Source organism: Aegilops tauschii, chromosome 2, assembly GCF_002575655.3.
Source record: "Aegilops tauschii subsp. strangulata cultivar AL8/78 chromosome 2, Aet v6.0, whole genome shotgun sequence".
NCBI lineage: Eukaryota > Viridiplantae > Streptophyta > Magnoliopsida > Poales > Poaceae > Aegilops > Aegilops tauschii.
Window position 1 is genome coordinate 545,007,767 of NC_053036.3, and position 19,247 is coordinate 545,027,013.

Sequence of the window (19,247 nt, forward strand, 5' to 3'; positions counted from 1 at the left end):
GGGAGATCTTTTTTCGACGTGAACAAAATAGAGGCGACTAGGCGAGCACACACCTCACCTCAGCGAGACATGTTTGTTGAACCTGTGTACGCAGGTCTGGTTTTTGTATGTAGTACCTGTAGTATCTGTCTCTCTTTGTATGTACGTGTATCTTAGGAGACAAGATACCGGTCGCACCCTTTGTACCTATATATATGTGCCTAGTGCACGATCAATCAATTATCGATGCACCAAATCATTCTCTACATGGTATCTATCGCAAGTCGATCTTCCAGCTTCCGCTAACCCTAGCCGCCGCCTCGGGCCGCCGCCGCCGCCCCAAGCCGCCGCCACCACCCCTCCTCCCCGCGCGCGCCACCTCTCCACCGCGCGCCTCCACGCCGCGCCGTCCCTTCCCGCCGCGCCGCCTCTCCTTAGCCGCGCCGCCGCCTTTCTCCATGTCTTCCAACACCTCCACCTACTCCAACCCCTTCGCCGTCGACCCTGTCGAGATCCGCGACATCAACGTCCATGCACGCGTCCCCGTGACTCTCGACGCCTCCAACTCCACGTACTTCACGCTGCTCTTCCGCGAGAACAATCTCGTGGATCACGTGGATGGCACCGTGGACTCCCGCACCATGGTGGCCGACGCCGAGTGGACCGCGATCGACGCCACGATCATCCGGTGGTTCTTCACCACCATCTCCAAGGACTTGTTCCACACGGTCGTGAGTGCCGGCGACGACGCCCGCACCCTGTGGGTCAAGCTGAACGGCCTCTTCACCGACAACCAGCTTCAGCGCCGCGTTTTTTTGCAGCAGGAATTTTTTGACTGTCATCAGGATGAACAGTCCATTGATGACTACTGCCGCCGCCTGAAGACGTTGGCGGACGAGCTCCGTGACATTGGAGCCAAGGTGGACGACGACCTCCTCCTTAGCACGCTCACCGCCGGCCTCAACGAGGACTTCGGCAACGCCACCTCTAACCTCACCTTGATGTCGGAGCCCTCCTTCCCCAAGTTTGTGGCGTACTTGAGGTTGGAGGAGCGCCGGATGAAGGGGGTCAAAAAGCGTGTGCAGCACCACGCCCTCGCTGCCGGCACCTCCCGCGGCGCCCCTCCACCAACCGCCCCACCCGCGCCGCGCTAGCAGCCGCCGCCACCAGCGCCTCTGGGGTACTTCCCCCTCTCGCCCCTCCCGCTGCCCCCCAGCAGCCAGGTGGCGGACGCCGCGGCAACCGCCGCGGGGGCGGCCGCAAGCAGCAACAGGCGCCGGGGGGGCCGTCAGCAGCAGCAGGTGACTCCCCCATGGAGGTACGGCACCAACCCGTGGACCGGCGTCGTCCACGCCTACTCCATGCCGGTCCCTCGGGCTCCGGCTCCGGGCATCCTTGGGCCCCGCCCGGCGGGTCACCAGGCCCTCTTCGCCGCGCAGACCGCCGCTCCCTACAGCGGCTATGGTGCCGCGCCCCCGCCGGCGCCCGCCTACGGGTCCGCGCCGGCCTATGGGACCGCCCCCTCCTACGGCGCCGCCGCCGCTCCGGCCTTCGGGGCTGCTTTCGCGCCGGCCTACGGAGGGTTCTACCCTCCTCAGGCGCCGCCGCCGTGGGACCCGGCCTTGCTCGCTGCACTGCACTCCGCCCCGTCACCGAGCTCCTATGGTGGCGGTGGTGACTGGTACATGGACTCGGGCGCCGCTGCTCACATGACTGCTCATCCCGGTAACCTCACATCTGCCACCCCCGTTCATACTCCCACCCGTATCACCGTTGGTAACGGTTCCTCCCTACCCATTACTCATGTCGGTCATATGTCTTTTCCTTCTACTTCTCTGGGTTCTGTATGCAGTACCTGTAGTATCTGTCTCCCTCTGTATGTACGTGTATCTTAGGAGACAAGATACCGGTCGCACCCGTTGTACCTATATATATGTGCCTAGTGCACGATCAATCAATTATCGATGCACCAAATCATTCTCTACAATGTTTTCCGAGGTACACTCAGTGGCATGTTGCGCTCAAGAAAAGAAAGAAGAACGGAAATGACCGGACGATTAGCCCATGTGAGTGGGTCTGGTCGAACGTTTCCACAGTGCATGTAGTACTATAAAATGACCTGTCACGGGAACCAACGTTCAAACTTCAAAAGGTCGATCGGCACGGGACATTGGACCAGCAGCGCAAGGTACTGCTGCTTGATGAGCTGTGGCACGCAGCTTCCATGTCACCTTTGTACTACTGATGCTGTGCTCCACTGGCTCACTAGTGTGTGTGCGATGGCAGCTCCGCGAGAACGACGGATGTCCGGGACCGCGAGCACGCTCGGAATCGAAGTGGGAGCAGGGGCGACAGATATTTGCCAAGAGGCGCCTCGTGGGCACGTCGGCTCATGGATTAGGACGGGGCGGGAAAGCTAATGCGGGAGGAAATGACGGCCTATCAGAAAGCCTATCTTTCTTTCTCTTTCGGAGATAAAGTCAATTGATTTGGTTGGAGCTCTCGCCGACCTGCCTACAAGTAGTAATATGAAAAGTGCCCCTCGAAAACACCTTGCAAGTTTGAGAGAAAACTATAATGCCTCTCGTACTGGATAATATCTCAGGCCAGCATCATGTGATATGTACTCCACCCAATATATATTTTAGTATGAGTTGTACTCCCTCCGTTTCTAAACATCAGTCTTTTTAGAGATTTGAATGCGGACTACATACGATTGTATATAGATATATTTTAAAGTGAATTCACTCATTTTGCTCCGCATGCAATCTTTATTGGAATCTCTAAAAAAGTGCATATTTAGGAACGGAGGGAATATTATTTTGTATTGTATCCATGGGGAGATATACCACCCGACTGTTTGAGCAATGTGTCGCGCCGCGCGGTCCCTTTCTTCCTCTTCAAGATAGCCGAGCTACCCTGAAGAGTTGAAACATCTCACAAAACAAAACCAAGACTTGAGCCACGGTTCGGAAAGTCAAGCCAACGGCGGCACGGATAAAGACCGCGGTCAATAGGGCAGTCGGCAGGTGAGACAGAGAAAGAGCAGCTTTTTTTTGCCAAACACAGAGAAAGAGCAGTTGGGCAGACGGGAGGAGTGGTTCAGACGTTGAGTGCAGGTCGGTAGTGCTGGGTACAGTACGTACAGAGAGTAGCAGCGGAGACTGACCTCGCCCAGACAGAGAGGAGCGTGCTGCACTGCTGCGTGCCCGCCGAGCTGCCCGGGGCTCCACGCCCACCCGGCAAATTTAACAGTTTTGATCTATGGACCAAAACATTTCACAAAATGAACTGTTTTGACAAAAACTTTACCCAACTGACCGTTTTGAGTGGCGCCCGACACAAAGGCGCCACACCCTACGGTGCAGCGCCTAGCTCGCAGGCGTTACACGTCTGTCCAGCATGGCATCCCGGGCCCCACTCCTGGTTGTGCAGCGCCTAGCTGAAAGGAGCTGCACAGTGTAGTGCAGCGCCTAGTTGAAATGAGCTGCACAATATAGTGCAGCGCCTAGCTGAAAGGAGCTGCACTATCTTATATTAAAACCGTTATAACTTTTAATCCGTGTATCCGATGAAAACGTGCCTTATATCAATGTTGTGCATTTTTCTATGTTCTACACAATGGTGGCATTTTCATCTATGTTAGGATCAATTTTCTTGATGAAAACTCTGTGGCAAAAGTGCATCATAATATAACTGACATAATCTGTTAAAACTTACAAACTTGGCATGATGATATCCATTCACCTATAGCTCTTATCCATTTGCATCCTACATGAGTTTTCCACTACATAATGTGTACTTTCACACCATGCCTATCCTTTCCATGTTAATCATCTTTAACATGTTCATTTCTTGCATGTAAGTGACTGACATGATATAAATGAACTTCTGTTACAAAAAGTTGCATTTTGTAAGATCCATAGTAATTAATCCTGGCATCATATGAATATGATCTAACTATGAAAGCTGGAAAATCTTATGTCTACTTTATGTCCATGTCATTTTCATACCCACTACATCACTATGTTTTTGAGACACTAAAGTACCTAAGGCAATATTCTGCTAGATTAAAACATTAATTTCACCAAGTCACTGGATGTCAATAGAACTTTGCATTTTGTAAAGATATATACTTATATACTATTAAAATTTAGCACTTATAATGTTTGCTCTCAGTAGCAAGAGCACATGTTCTTTGATTTGAACTCGGCTTTTAGGCTACTGAAAAAAGTTGCAACTGCTTGTATTGCGTACTGCTATATATAGGGTATAAGGTCGGTACAGAGTGAGTCGGTTTGAACTTGATAGCCTAGGACACCCTACTGCTAACCAGGATGACAAAACAGAGTTGGCAGAAAAACTAGTTGTCGGTGCTACTAGCTGGAAGTGAGAAGGCTTATCTTACTAGAATAATGAAAAACAAAGTTTAGTTAGCAGGAAAACTAAACCGGTCTGCACAAAATTTTAAATGGAAAACATATCAAGTTCATGCCAAGGGGTTTGTTAAAACTCAAGATATGAACATGTTTTGTGGCAACACGCTGGATATACTGAAAGTAGACATGGAGATGCTCAAATTCATATGTAAAGTTATTCCATATGAAGCATGGTTGATTTACTATGCATTTTACAAAATGCGAAGTTCTCACATCCAGGGACTTGGTGAAATTCATAAGTGTTAATCTGGTAGAATATTGCCTTAGGTACTTTAGTGTCTCAAAAACATAGTGATGCAAATATTTAGTGGGTATGAAAATGACATGGACATAAAGTAGACATAAGATTTTCCAACTTTCATAGTTAGATCATATTCATATGATGCGAGGATTAATTATTATGGATCTTACAAAATGCAACTTTTTGTAATAGAAGTTCATTTATATCATGTCTGTCACTTACATGCAAGAAATGAACATGTTAAAGATGATTACCATGGAAAGGATGGGCATGGCGTGAATGTACACATTATGTAGTGGAAAACTCATGTAGGATGCAAATGGATAAGAGATATAGGTGAATGGATATCATCATGTAAGTTTTAACAGATTCTGTGAGTTATATTATGATGCACTTTTGCCACAGAGTTTTCATCAAGCAAATTGATCCTAACATAGATGAAAATGCCACCATTGCGTAGAACATAGGAAAATGCACAACATTGATATAAGGCACGTTTTCATCGGATACACGGATTAAAAGTTATAACGGTTTTAATATAAGATAGTGCAACTCCTTTGAGCTAGGCGTTGCACTATACTGTGCAGCTCCTTTCAGCTAGGCGCTGCACTACACTGTGCAAGTCCTTTCAGTTAGGCGCTGCACAACCAGAAGTGGGGCCCGGGGTGCCACGCTGGACAGACGTGCAACGCCTGCGAGCTAGGCGCTGCACCGTAGGGTGTGGCGCCTTCGTATTGGGCGCTGCTCGGTCAGCTGGATGAAATTTTTGTCAAAGCAGTTTATTTTGTGAAAAAAATTCGCCACAGGTCAAAACTGTCAAATTTACCCGCCCACCCTACCCCGAGCGGCCTCCTGCCCTCTCGACACGTGTGGCTCTACGTCGACACTAGCCTGCAGGGGGCAGGGCACGTCGCGTCTTAGGTTTGAATCTCCTTTGTTTATTGCCGTCCGCCGCGGCGTCGTGACCCGCCATCGGTCCGCTAGTTCGCCACCTGCTCCGTCTCCTCGTAGCTCCTACCACTCTTCCCCGCCACTCTAGTCCGTGCAGTTGAGCACGTACGACTCGGCTCTCTCCCGTTTTCTTTCTTGGGACAAACTCTTCGCCGGGCGTCGTGTGGTACGTCGGACTGGCCACGTACCGAGCTGATTTGGCAGGCCAGTCCGCACAAGTTTTCGCCTCATCGCATCACTAATCAGGGCATGGCCAACGCGTCAGGGTGGACGGGTGCCCCAGCATGCCACCTCGGTTCGCATAGTTTTGCATGCCAAAAGATAGTGCTTGCAGAGCTAGACGGGATCCTGCAGAGGAGGCTGGTTCTTCGCTGACAAAGATGCTGAGGCAGCCAATAAGGGAGGATAGGACAACAACCAACATGACCATGCTAGTGTATCGTATAAAAAGAAAGAGCTATTGAACGTGGCAACAACACTGCTGCTTCCATTGGATGAAGATAAAACTAAACCGTGGTTTTAGTTATTTTTATCTATGTAAAATGCTGGGGCAGTGGTACGATGATGCCATTGTACATGCCCTTAGTGCCACCAGGTGTTAATACTGCTGCTTCTCTACTTCCACACGTGCATGCTTCTAGCAGCCATAAGAGTAAATCCAAACGGCCGATCCAGAGAGACGGCGATTTTATCCTTTTTTGTCCGGTTGGCCCAACGAATACACATGTTCGCTTTTGTGTTTGGATCGGTGTCTGCACCCATCGCTGGCCCGACATATTTTTTAGATGGCGCGGAAATAAAATAACACACATATTTTGAAAATAAAAAACAATAATTAAACATTTATGCCGGCCACAAAGGCCCGGGAAAGTCCACGCTGCCCTAGGCGTCGTCGTCGGGCCTGGTGAGGTCGATGAGCGTTGGTGCCGGGCCAGCCCAAGGGAACGCCGTCTTTCAGGCTATGGCGACGTCCTCCGTCGCTGACTGTGCCGTCGCCGCCTGGGCTGCCCCACCCCGGGCAAGGCGCTACTCCTCCTCCGCCTCGCGCTCCAACTGCTCAAGTCGCTCGCCCTCGCGGCGCTCCTCTGCCAGCTTGCGTTGCCGCCATTGCTCCAGGTACATCTGCTCCTGGGCCGGCGTCGTGCCTAACCAGGCGGGTGGCGCGCTGACCCACTCACCCATGTACCCGACGTGTAGTGCTCGGGCTTGAGGGCAGTCGGCGCGGGCTCGGCCTTGACTGGGGATGGCGGCATCAGCGGCATTCCGACATCCGCGCCTGGTACGCCGCCTCCTCCTTGCGCCACTCCTCCTCCTCACTTTCATGGAGGACAGCCGCCAGCGCCGTCTGGTAGGCGGCCTCCGCCTCCTGGTCCTCGGCAAGCACGAGGAGGGGCGGCGGGGTTCCAGCATCCACGTCGCGGACGCCGCGCCTCCTGGCCTCCTCGTGCTCGAACACGAACCAGACCTCCCAATGAGGAGTGTCTGATGCGTAGGCAGGATTGAGGTGCTGCTCCGGCGTCAGCTGCTACCGTCGGCGCCGCAACTCCTCCGCGTGCGCCCGCGCCGATCGATCGCGGCACCGCCCGGCACTGGGATCCTCTCCGGATCCAAGTGCTAGTCATGTGGCAACGTCACATCGGGGGAGAGGATGGGGACGCGGTGCTCGCAGTGCCACTTCGCCTGGTGCACTGGGACGCTGATGTGCTGCCATGGCCGGCGGGAAGACGACGATGGAGAAGGGGGGAGCGCGCGCGAAGGGCCGGCGGGGGCCTTGCCCTTGTTCTTGCCGGAGAAGAAACCCATGGTGGCTAGGGTTGTCGCCGACGGGGAGCAGTGGGTGGCTAGATGGGGACGGGGGGTCTGAAAGAGGATGAGGACGCCCCCCTCCCCTGCGCATGCTCGGATAAAAAAGGACGCTCGTTGTCGCTGAAGCGCGGGCCCGCGGTCGTCCCGCGTCATTAATGAAGACGTGTGAGGTGGTTGACCGGCCGCCAGATGGGAGCGCAGTGGACATCAAGAGGACACGTGTCAAGTCCGCTTCGCATCCGCGCCGACGCATTTCATGTCTAAATTTGGTCTGAAAATGGGTTTGCGCGAACGCCTAGCGGCCATGATTTGAAAATGGGTCGACGCGTTGGGCCGTTGTCCGCGACGATTCAAACGGGCCGCGGCGGATGAAGTAGATCGCTGCATTGGAGTTGGTCTAAGGCCCACGGTGGCACGGAGTACTCAATTGTCAATTATGGATTCCTACAGAGAAATTGGTTGTCTCATGCGGCTAGTCGGCCAGCCAGATATCTGCATTTCTGCTCATCTGTCCACGTCGCCAAAGGATGACGGGCACGGGCAGCTCATTTCGTTTGCATCTATGCCCGCCCGCCGCTGTATCTCTCACCCACTCGCCAGAAAGCCACGTGCAACCAGTCGACCACCACTGCATGGGGTTGCTCCACCCTCCGTGCCACGTACTCCCCTTGAAGTCGGCACTCTTCTTATCTTAGTTTAACTGTTTATTACACTATAAATGTCACAGTTACCCAACCCCAATAGGGAGATAATGCCAATGCCAATAATGCAAGACAAAGTATATATCTACTCTATCAAATGTTACGGTCAGAACATTCTTGGCGCACCACGATCTACTATTATTCTAGTGGCCGAGAGCTCGTTTGGCCGTTTGCGAAACGCTCTGCCGCTCTGGTGAGGACAACCGGCGCCCAACGGTCGTTCCATGCGTGTGCATGCGGACGCGTGCCCCCGTCGATCCCGAGCGAAGTGCCACGTGCCCACGTCGAGAGCACCGGCAGCTCTGAGTTTTCCGGCAGCTTGGATCACTTCCGTGGAAAAAGAAGGAAGAAAAGCGAGCTTGATATGTCGATCGTCTGCCGCCGTCGTCTCAGATGCTACCCGTGAGAAAGGAAGATAGAGAATCGATGAATCAGCCCATACGGGCGGGCGGGCAAGAGATATCGATCACTGAGATAGCAGCATTTGTCTCTTAACTTTTTACCCCTTTTCGGCCGGTTTCAGCATGATAGAGAATCTTAAAGTCGATCGTCCAATAAGGATCGCCACGTCCAGTTCTACTTTACGCGTTAATAAGGTACAAGTATCAATTTAGCTTTTGCTTGAGGTACATCAGTTTTTTACATGGTCTGAATATATTGCTTCATGTCCCCTGGCCATAAATACAAAACCGTATATGAGATACCTCTGTTTTTCTTACACGGAATTATAAGCAAGTTTTGAAATTATTTGAAATGAACTCTAACACAAGTTCTAGATAGCGGCTATGCCGGAGTCGGCAAATATGTATTCATTTCAGCTACTGTTTATTCTGGACGGAGGTAGTATTAACAAATAGCGGATGTAAAAACAAAGATACGAGTCGTAATCATACACGTTTTAAGAAATTGGGTAGCCCTATTTCTATTGGAAGCCAAGTACTCCCTCCGTTCCTAAATATTTGTCTTTTAGAGATTTCAACAAGTGACCACATACAGAGCAAAATGAGTGAATCTACACTCTAAAATATGTCTACATACATCCATATGTGGTAGTTCATTTGAAATGTCTAAAAAGACAAATATTTAGGAACGGAGGAAGTAGATCGTATCAAGGATAGCCAACCAAAAGTCAAAAAGAAAAGAATGGGAAAAAGGAATAGAAAGGAGAATCCATAGGCAGCGCCTCATGTCGCTTGTTAGTTTCTCCACTAAATTGTAAGAAAACGGTCATCTAACAGGGAGGTGAAAGACAACAACCTTAACACCTTGAAATTTAAAGGCGACTAAAACCACCTTTAAAGGTGACAAAAACCAAGTAAGAGTAAAATGGAAACTTAAAAGCAAGGCAAACAAAAGCGAGTCCTTTGGCATGTTTTCGAGCTCGGTTAGAGATTTAAGTGACACACTGAAGATATCACTTGCTACTTGCTCAGACAATTTTATTCCCCGCCATAACACCACTTTTTTTTCATGGTTTTATCCGTATCATATGCCATGAGTTCAACCAGTAACCAACTAGTGAATTAATTGGGCTAAACGATCTTATAACTTTTTTTTTTTTGCGAGGAAAAGGGGTTTCATTCATCAAGCAGCAGCCATATCTGCATTACATAGGTCCGGCACCTCGTCCGGATCGGATCGAAGCCACACCGCAGTGCGCTTATTTATTCTACCTAGTTCGCTAAATAATGGCTAACAACGTTTTGTTCTCTCCTTACATGCTTGACTAGATATTCCCCACGTTCTTGTAGAAGCCTAGTGATCTCACGAATCATCATCAGGTGCTCCGACCTATTTACTCCACCTTCCTTCACCAGCTTGGCCACATTTAGTCAGTCCGTTTGAACAACAATTGGTAGTGCAGACCATTGGGAGGCTAGGGAAATGCCCTTCATACATGCTGCAAGTTCAGATTCCAGCGGGGACGCACATTGTCGTAACTCTCGGCTAGAAGAGAAGATTATAGCTCCATGTTCGTCTCGAAGAACCATACCCGCCCCAGCACTCCCGTCCTTGCCACAGAAGGAGCCGTCAACGTTAAGCGCTGCCCATCCAGCTGGCGGTGCCTCCCATCTTGGAGCCTGCTCCTTTGCCTGGTACGCATACATATTGGTTTCCTCCTGACCTGGTGGCCAGCCACCATCTTCCCTTTCACATGATCGCCAAGAGGGTCTGCCTGAAGGGCCAGCAAGGAGCTAATATAGCTAGACAGAAACCTTGTCGAGGCCTCCACTGGTGGTGGCCGTTTGTCGTGGACGATCTCATTCCTTACGTGCCAGCAGCGCCAAATCGTCATAAGCGTGTACATGCGCTCCTCCTCCGGCAGGTCAGCAAGCACATGGAGGAGCCACTCCGGTCCTGTGTGCACTAGCCGCCGGACGTCTAGGATGTTCCACTGCTGCGCCATTGACTGCCATAGGGCGACCGCTTGGGGGCATCTACATAGAGCATGGAAAGTGTCCTCCGGTTCGGTGGCACACACAGGGCAAAGATTAGACAGTTCAAGATTACGAGAATGTTTATTTGTCCAAGTGGGAAGACAGTTTGTCGCTACCCTCCAAGCAAACACACGCACCTTTGGAGGAGCAGGGCACCTCCATAAAAAAGCCCAGACGGCTCGTCGCCCGTCCGGTGCCCTGCTCGCAGCGACTGAAGATGGACGGAGTCGTTCATCGAGCGCCAGCCGGTATGCGCTCCGCACCGTGAAGATACCATTACGCTCCGGTTCCCAAGCGAGGACATCATCTCCTAGACGTGTGCAAGTTCGAATTTTAACAATCTGCTCTTGGAGAAGGTCCATACGCCATGCTCCTCGTTCATCCAGCAGCTCGGACACTCTCCGTAGACGACACCGGCCCTGCATGATGATAGGTTTACCAGAGCCTCCATTCGGGATCCAGCGGTCTCTCCATATGTGTATTGATTGGCCATTTCCAACCCTCCAAATAATGCCCCGTTTCAAGAGTTCAAGCCCATGAGCAATGCGTTGCCAAGTTGGTGAAGAATTAGATGGGAAAACGGTGTCCTAACTCCTTGTTATTAAAGGAATCATCATTCCAACACTTCCAAATAGCCTGAAATGCAACGACTACTCAAACAACACAACTTATCCTACCTCCTAAACCCATAAAGCTAGAAGTGATACACACTATGAACATAAACAAGAACATTGCTATGATGAAAGCACGTAGTAGAATGCTCCGCTCAAAATGTACAATTCAACATTGTATAAATAAACAGCCAATCGTTTCGCCTCCACCACGGAATCCATAACATTTCTTCCAATTTGTCATCTCCACAATAAGTCATCCCGAGTTACAATACCCTTCCTAACTCTTACGTACTAACCATGCAAAAATCCTCGAGCCTCCGATGAGTTTTTACATTCTATGAAATCTCATCTGATTTTTTCTTAAAAAATTGCACAATTATCTTGTGTACAATGAGCTAACACACACCATGCCATTTCTCTTGTTCCGTCCAACTTAACCTTATGACATTATTTGGAGAGAACTACCTCATAGCAAGTTTCAGTGATACTTTCACACGCGAGTAAATCATCCCACCGTAGAGTTGTCTTGAATTTTAGAGAGCCCCAACCTCCGGTGAAGGCATCACCAACCGAAATGTTATATCAAGATAAAATCCACATAACCTATGATAAGCATGAATTAAAGGTATGCCCCCAACCCACTAATCTTAGTACAAAAGTTGGACGAAGAACGAGTGCATAACATAACCTTACATGTTTGGTAAATAGGGGATACGAGCATCTATAAGGTTTCCTGTACACTTCATATGTAAGCTGCCAATTGAACAGGTGATGATTCTCTTGTAAGTTTTTGCCTCATTGATAGACTCTGATAATAAAAACAAACATTATCCCTAACTATTCTTATTAAATACTTCCTCCGCCCCAGAATGTAAGACCATTTTTTACACTATGATAGTGTCAAAAAATGGTCTTACATTTTGGGATGGATGGAGTACATTTCTATAGCTTGTGAATTACTTGCATTATTTTTGAAACTTTGAGGGAACATAGTTGTCCTAAAAGATCGAGGTTGAGAGGGGGGGGGGGGGGGGGGGGGTTCTGTTTTGTTTTTACATATATTTCTAAAACTAAATCAATAAGGGTGTGAAAGAATTCTATAAAATGAAATACCACCAAATATTGCATCATTTGTTTCCCACTAAAAAACATTTGTCATCTTTTAAATCACATTTTTCCAACTTACTATTATTTTGTAGCATTGCCTACATCGATTCGTTGCCCCATTTTTTTCTCCAAAAAATGACAAGGTATTGCAAAATCACTATCCGTAACAAGTACATGTATTTTAGTTCGGTCAAAGTAAATCAACCAAAACACACACACAAAAAAGATAAAGCAGTGTGGAAGGCATAAAGAGGAGCGGCGACCTTAGCAAGTTCTTTGCCAGTTCCTGCTACATGCTATAGGAAAACCATCATCTAACTGGAAGCGGAATACAACAACCACAACACATTGTAATTTAAAGGCAAGAACCAACTTTAAATGCAACTTCAAAGCTTAGGATCTGGTTGGAATAATTGATAGTAATTTTGAATATAGTTTTTTGTCAATACACCCGTAGTTTCTATATTACAATAAACATATTGTATGATTTATTTCATGAATTGGATAGTTGCTTAAGTTTTTTTTTAGATCGCTTGCTTAAGAAATTTGAACAAAGTACTCCTTGATTCTCTAAAAGACACCACCATCTCGTTGCGGATTGGACAGTCTCAACAAGCCTATAGGTACATTGCTTCAGCATAGAGTTCTTCCTTGCTTAGTTCCAAGCCGGCATGCATTTAGGTTTCTTTTTTCATCAAATGAATAGTTGCTTAGCAAATTAAAAAACAAGGCATTGTTTGAAACGCAAATCCACAAGTAAACCCTAGTTTCCTGAAATACACCACCATCTCGTTGCCGATTTGACGTCGATTGGATGGTCTTGTCAATCAACAGGCCTACAGGTGCATTGCTTCGGCATGGGGTTCTTCCTTCCTTGCGTGCCAAGCCGAGCGCATCGGCATGCGATCTGCCACTTTGATATATGAGGTCAAACCAGCTCTGAGTTTTCGGTCTGTTGCAGCTACCACGGCCCATTTCAGGGTGTCCATGACCGCATCTGGTCATCTACTTCTCCCTTCCCCGTACGCTTGGTTTGTGCTTTGCCTCCCTTTTGTTACCGAGAAACCACTGCCATGACTTTTCTCAAGACGAGTCTCTTTGGATTAGCTTTGCCCCGTCCTGGCAGGGAGGTGGACGCAACGGCCGGCGAAAGAGTTGAACTCGCATGCACACTTTCCTTGCAAGTACCGCGCTCATGCATGCAGGTGGCATCAAAATAAAGTAGCAGATGGAGGAGAAAAATAGACAAAGTAGGAGTACTTGCGAGTTGCCGTTGCGATTCCGTCCGACCTTTAAGAACATCTCCAATAGATGGTCCAAATGTAAAAATAACTAACTTTTAAACCGTATGAGGCAAAAGACGCTGCTTCAACAGACGGTCCATATGTAAAAAAAAATGGACCGTGGCCTTCTTGTGATGTAAAATGCAACACCTCGCGATGCAAATATACATCACGGGATGCATCTGGTCCAAAACCAGCCGCCGCCCGCGAACGCCCAACCGCCGCTTCATTTCCGTTCCCGCCCGCCCGCCCGCTGCCACCCCGCCGCCGCCCCGCCGCCTCCACACCCCGCCGCACGCCGCCCGCATCAGATCCGGCGCCGCCCCGCCCCCCGCCGCTGTTTCCACGCCGCCCCGCCGCTGTTTCCACGCCGCCCCGCCGCTAATCCGGCCCCACCGCCCGCCGCTGTTTCCACGCCGCGTCGCCGCCCGCCCGCCCCGCAGCTCCGCCACTGCCCCGCCCGCCGACCCGCAGCTCTGCCCCGCACGCCGCCGCCGCCCCGCAGATCCGCTCCGCCCGCCTCCGTCCGCCACTGCCCCGCCCGCCACCGCCACCCCGCAGCATCGCCCCGCCCGGCTCCGTCCGCCACCGCCCCGGCCGCACGCCGCTCCCAATGGCGCCGAAGAAGACGCCGAAGGGCAAGTCGGGCTTCTTCGGCGTGAGGCAGAAGCCCTCCGGCAACTGGGGTGTGGAGTTCTCCGACGCCGGAAGGCGTTGGTGGATCAGCACGTACCCCTCCGCCCACGAGGCCGCGCGTGCCTACGACGTGGCGGTGTGGCGTGCCGTGAGGCCTCGATCGCACCTCAACTTTCCAGAGATCGAGAGTCGGGTGGTAGCGGAGATGCTTGTGCCACAGGGCATCAACATGAAGGAGATCAGGACGACGAAGAAGAAGAAGATGAAGAAGCCGTCGGTTGTCGTCAGTGCTGGCGAGACCGATGAGGAGGCGATGGCGAGGTTTGCTCGGGAGCATCCGGAGTACGTCCAGGCCGAGCTGGAGTACTACTGGAAGCGTGAGGCGGAGCAGAAGAAGAAGGGGCCGAAGAAGGAGGATGAGGCCGGTCCCTCGACGGTGATCCCCATCGAGTCCTCTTCCGAGGAGGACTGGGCAGACTTCTCGGAGGAGGAGGAGGAGGAGGGGTGCGACGACCCGACGAAGGAGGAGTTATGTGAGCAGTTCCGTAGCTCCGATGAGGAGTAGTTTATCTAGCAGTTTGAATAAGTAGTAGTTGAAGTTGATGTTTGAACTATGTTGAATGGATTAGTAGTATGTCGTTTTTGCATCTTCATTTTGGACCATCTATTGGAGTTGCTCTTTTGGCCATCAATTTGGACCATTTGTTGGAGATGAGCTTTTTTCGGAGCTCCAAAACGCATTTTTTGGCGGTTCAAATTTTACATCTCCGGTTTTAGACCGCCAAATTTTTATTGGAGATGCTCTAATTACTTTCTCTCGAGTTCATATCGACGCGGCTTAATTAATCAGTTAGCAGCTTCTGGACTTGGACTGTCCGTGTAAAGCGCCAATATTCGTTTAAAAAAATGGTAGTAATCAAGTTCCGTTTGCATGTCTTATCTGGCTTAGTAGGTGTAAAGTGCCAAAATCTGATCTGCTCGAGGAGAAATGCCAGTGAGCCCCTCCTCGAAAGCGAGAAGAGAAGGATCACGCAATGTACCTGTTGGAACCAGCTACATTCCTACGATCAAAGTCCGTGTAGAGAGGAGACAGGAGAGCAAACCATGTTCTGCCAGCCTCGGCGTTGTGATGGGTCGAGAATATATGCCTGGGATCGGTGGAACCGTTACGTCGACGTGTTCACGTTAGGCCTGCATGCAGGGATGCTTTGGACAATCGACGGGTAGCTCGCTCACGAGAGGGCCACATGGACAGCCTAAACCAACCCCGTCCGTGGACTACGATCGATTCTTTGACTCCAAGGCTAATGATTAGATATATTTTTTTCGAGCAAAAGTTGATGATTAGATTGGGCGGTTGGATTGGATCCAGGTCCAGCGCTGTGGCGGCAACAGCAAGCTACTAGCTAGCAAAGCCAATAGATTAGATTAACAGCGGAGGAGGTTAACAAAGACTATCAATGGTCTTCAAATCCTCACAACAGCGGGGCAACACGTCCACGGCTATCATGGCAGAGGGCCGGCCGGGGAAACATGCGCAAGTTATTCGATCGGACGATGAACTAGTGCGCGCAAACCCGCAGTTCCCGCAAACCGGTGGCAGAACGAACGCGTCGTTTTCCCGATCGTGTTGCCCTTTTCACGGGCGTGTCTGTAAACTCCCTGCTGGATCCACGCAAAGTAGCGAGGACATGTATGTGTCATCGGCGGGTCGCACGGTCCGTGCGATTGATTCTCGGTGTCGACTGTTGACCAGAGCTTTGATGTGGCCTACACGCGGGCTTCACGCGTCCATCGCCCAACCAACGCAGACATCGTTTGTCATCACCCAAGAAAAAAGAGAAAAAACGCAGATAAGATATCGGGCCGGGGGAATATATGCTCACGTACTCGCCCGTTTAACTTTAGGCAAGTTCATACGGGACCATCTAACAATCCGTACTAGCACTCCATAGCTGCCGTTGTTGAGAGGGAAGCTGCCGTCTAGGGCAGCACTGGATTCAAGAGAAGACGGCAGAAAAATCTCCCACAGCAAATTGTTTTGGCGCAATGATAATTCATACGCACCTTTTTTACAGAAAACATTAGGTAGCGGTGTAATCTGATGGCGGTTAGTTGAAATTCTGAGGTGGTTATGATCTGAAATATTTACTGCCACCCTAAAAAAAATCTACTCCCTCCATTTTCAAAATAATTAGAGCTTGACTAAGTCTATAGAAAAATACGCAGAGATGTACTATGTCAAGCATACATAATACTCCTTCCGCCTCCTAATAGACGGCGCACAAATCCAGTCAAAAAGTTAATTCCCTCTAAGTTTGACCAAATATATGGTAAAATAATAATCAGCTACTCCCTCTGTAAAGAAAAGCGTAAAAGCATTTAGATCACTATTTTAGTAATCTAAACGCTCTTATATTTCTTTACGGAGGAAGTACAATATTGAATAGAGAGATTATGAAAATATATCTAATGGTTGATATAATTATATTGATTTGGTATTGTTTATCTTCATTTTTTTATATATACATGGCCAAACTTAGAAAACATTGGCTTGTTGACTAAATTTATATGGCACCTATTTGGGGACGGGGGTAGTATGAAAATACATATTTCACAATGAATCTAATAAAGTATATTTGTTTTGTAGACATCTTCTTTTTCTCTGTATAAGATGTTGATATGTTTTTACATAGACTTGATCAAAATTAATGAAGTTTGACTTAGGACAATTCTAGAGATTCAATTATTTTGGACGGAGGGACTAGTGGAGTATGTATAATCTGTGTACATGTCTTACGTAGGAATTGGATTTTCGGTTATTTTGAATTGAATTACACCCGCGGGGGCACACTAATTAGAATCTAACAAACCAAGCCCCACATGACAAAATGTGTATACTCGAATATAAATATAACACCTCACAAAAAAAGAAATATGGTAACTACTGTATAATTTTCACATGAACCAACTGAAATTAGGTTTTAAGTAAAACATGCCCCTCCCTGACAAAATAAGTTAAATACAACCCGACATCACTGAAGAAATTCTACCCATCAGAGATCTTGACATCGGAAAAATCTCTAGAGGGGTGACAAAATAAGCCATATTCACCCAAAAGGGCGACATGGGTGGAGCCCTAAACCCTCGTCGCCATCACCAATCCACATTATCTCCCCTTAGGCAAAACACACTCTACAACAGTGCTCCTCATTTAAGCCGCACATCTCTCTCATGGCGGCAACGCCGTGTCAGTGTGATGGTGCAGTCACGATAGATCACGGAGACGCGACACTGCAGCACGACAATCAATGTTTATAGCGGTTGGTCTAATCCGCGCCCAAGCATACGATGGTATGGTATCTGGACGACGCATGTGGCGTTTGAGACTACCATGATGTTTTGTGTGGCCTGCTTGTCAAGAATCGACAGGACAATGGTATAATATCGACCGGAAGGGACATGATTGATATCTCTCGTTCGACGATTTCTCATCCTAAAGAAATCTATGTCAAGAGCTGGCTAGCCAGCAGCTCGATAGCGAGGTGGATGGCGATATTCGCAAGACTATATTCTCGTGGGGGTGAAACCCATGATCTAGCCTACACCATGCAACATTGATGTCGACACGTTGCTCCTTATCAAAGAAGTTGGTTTCAAGTCTTGTTTCAGGGGGTGACAACCATTGCTGTGTTCGATCTTGTGGTCGGACCAAACATCATTTGTTTGTGAATGTCCGTTCTTTTTGTAAGACGTTGCCTTGGAGTATTGTGCCCTTTGTCAGATCACTTGGCACACGGGTGGTGGGTTATGGTCCATGGTGCTACGTTTGTGGTAGGTAATGGAGATGCTGCCACTCCAATGTGGATGACTTTCAAGGTTTAATACCCTTTAAGCTTATTTATTTCGTATCGAGTTCCTGTTAACTAACCAGACGCTTTGCGCTTTCATGCATGACATAACATTTTTATGTTTTGTCTCTCACACGCATAAAATAGACTATGCTATTTTTAAGAAAACCAATGGAATGTGCTATATGTTTAAGGGCCATTGGCATTTCTATCCCCAACTCGAACCACCTACTCAGATTTGCCCCTAATTTTGAAGCCTGCTCAAATTTACCCCTCTGCCGTTAGGTGCTCTTACAGAAATGCCCTTATGCGCCGTTACCGTCCGGTCAACGGGCTTTGACCGTCCTGAAAAAAGCAAAAAAATTCTAAATTTTTTAAAATTTGGGGGGATCGAAGATACTCATGTGCGCAAGGTGCGAGTGCAAATTTTCATGCTATTTGGACATTTCAGGAGCTCGTGGCGAGGAAAAACAGTTAATCTGTATACTTGTGAACAGTAATTTTGAAATAAAATAGCAAGAAAATTCAAAAAAAATATGAAATGTTTTGGCATCAAAGAGGCTTGGGTGCACAAGGTGCTTGCAAGTTTTTGTGATCAAATGACATGCGAGGAGCTCTAGCAAAAAAAAGTCATTTTTTCCAAAGTTTTTTCCCGAGCCAATATTTTTCTCCACAAGCTCCTACAGTGTCCAAACACAAAAAAAAATTGCACGCACCTTGCGAACCCGAGCCTCTTTGATGCCAAAATTTTCTTATTTTTTTGAATTTTCTTGCTATCTTTTTGAATTTACTGTTCACAGGCTTACATATTTACTTTTTTCTTAGCCACGAGCTCGTGGAATGTCCAAACAACACGAAAATTTGCACGCATTTTGCGAACCTGAGTATTTTGATCCCGCAAAATCTCAATTTTTTTATTTTTTTGCTATTTTTTTCAGGATGGTCAAAGCCCTTTGACCAACTTTGACCAGACGGTAACGGCACATAAGAGTATTTCTATAAGTGCACATAACAGCAGAGGGGTAAATTTGAGCAGACTTCGAAATTAGGAGCAAATATGTGTAGTGGGTTCTAGTTAGGGACACAGATGTAAAAGACCCTATGTTTAATTACAATTTATGGCCTTCCAAATGCACGTAACCTGTTTGGGTCCAACAACTATGGTATGCTTGGATACAATTATGATGATCTAACGATTACA

At 48.5% G+C, this 19,247-nt stretch overlaps 2 protein-coding genes across 2 annotated transcripts; both read left to right on the forward strand.

The window, feature by feature from the left end:
- Nucleotides 1-437: 437 nt before the first annotated feature.
- On the forward strand, nt 438-1,133 carry LOC109748493 (uncharacterized). The gene has a single exon (XM_020307517.1). It carries the CDS (start codon nt 438-440, stop codon nt 1,131-1,133), a length of 696 nt encoding a protein of 231 aa, XP_020163106.1.
- A 13,039-nt stretch (nt 1,134-14,172) lies between these two features.
- LOC109748492 (ethylene-responsive transcription factor 2-like) lies at nt 14,173-14,760 on the forward strand. Its single transcript, XM_020307516.1, has one exon. It carries the CDS (start codon nt 14,173-14,175, stop codon nt 14,758-14,760), a length of 588 nt encoding a protein of 195 aa, XP_020163105.1.
- Nucleotides 14,761-19,247: the final 4,487 nt, after the last annotated feature.

Coding starts and splice junctions, on each gene's coding strand:
- LOC109748493 (XM_020307517.1), top strand. CDS start 438: ATGTCTTCCAACACCTCCACCTACTCCAACCCCTTCGCCGTCGACCCT.
- LOC109748492 (XM_020307516.1), top strand. CDS start 14,173: ATGGCGCCGAAGAAGACGCCGAAGGGCAAGTCGGGCTTCTTCGGCGTG.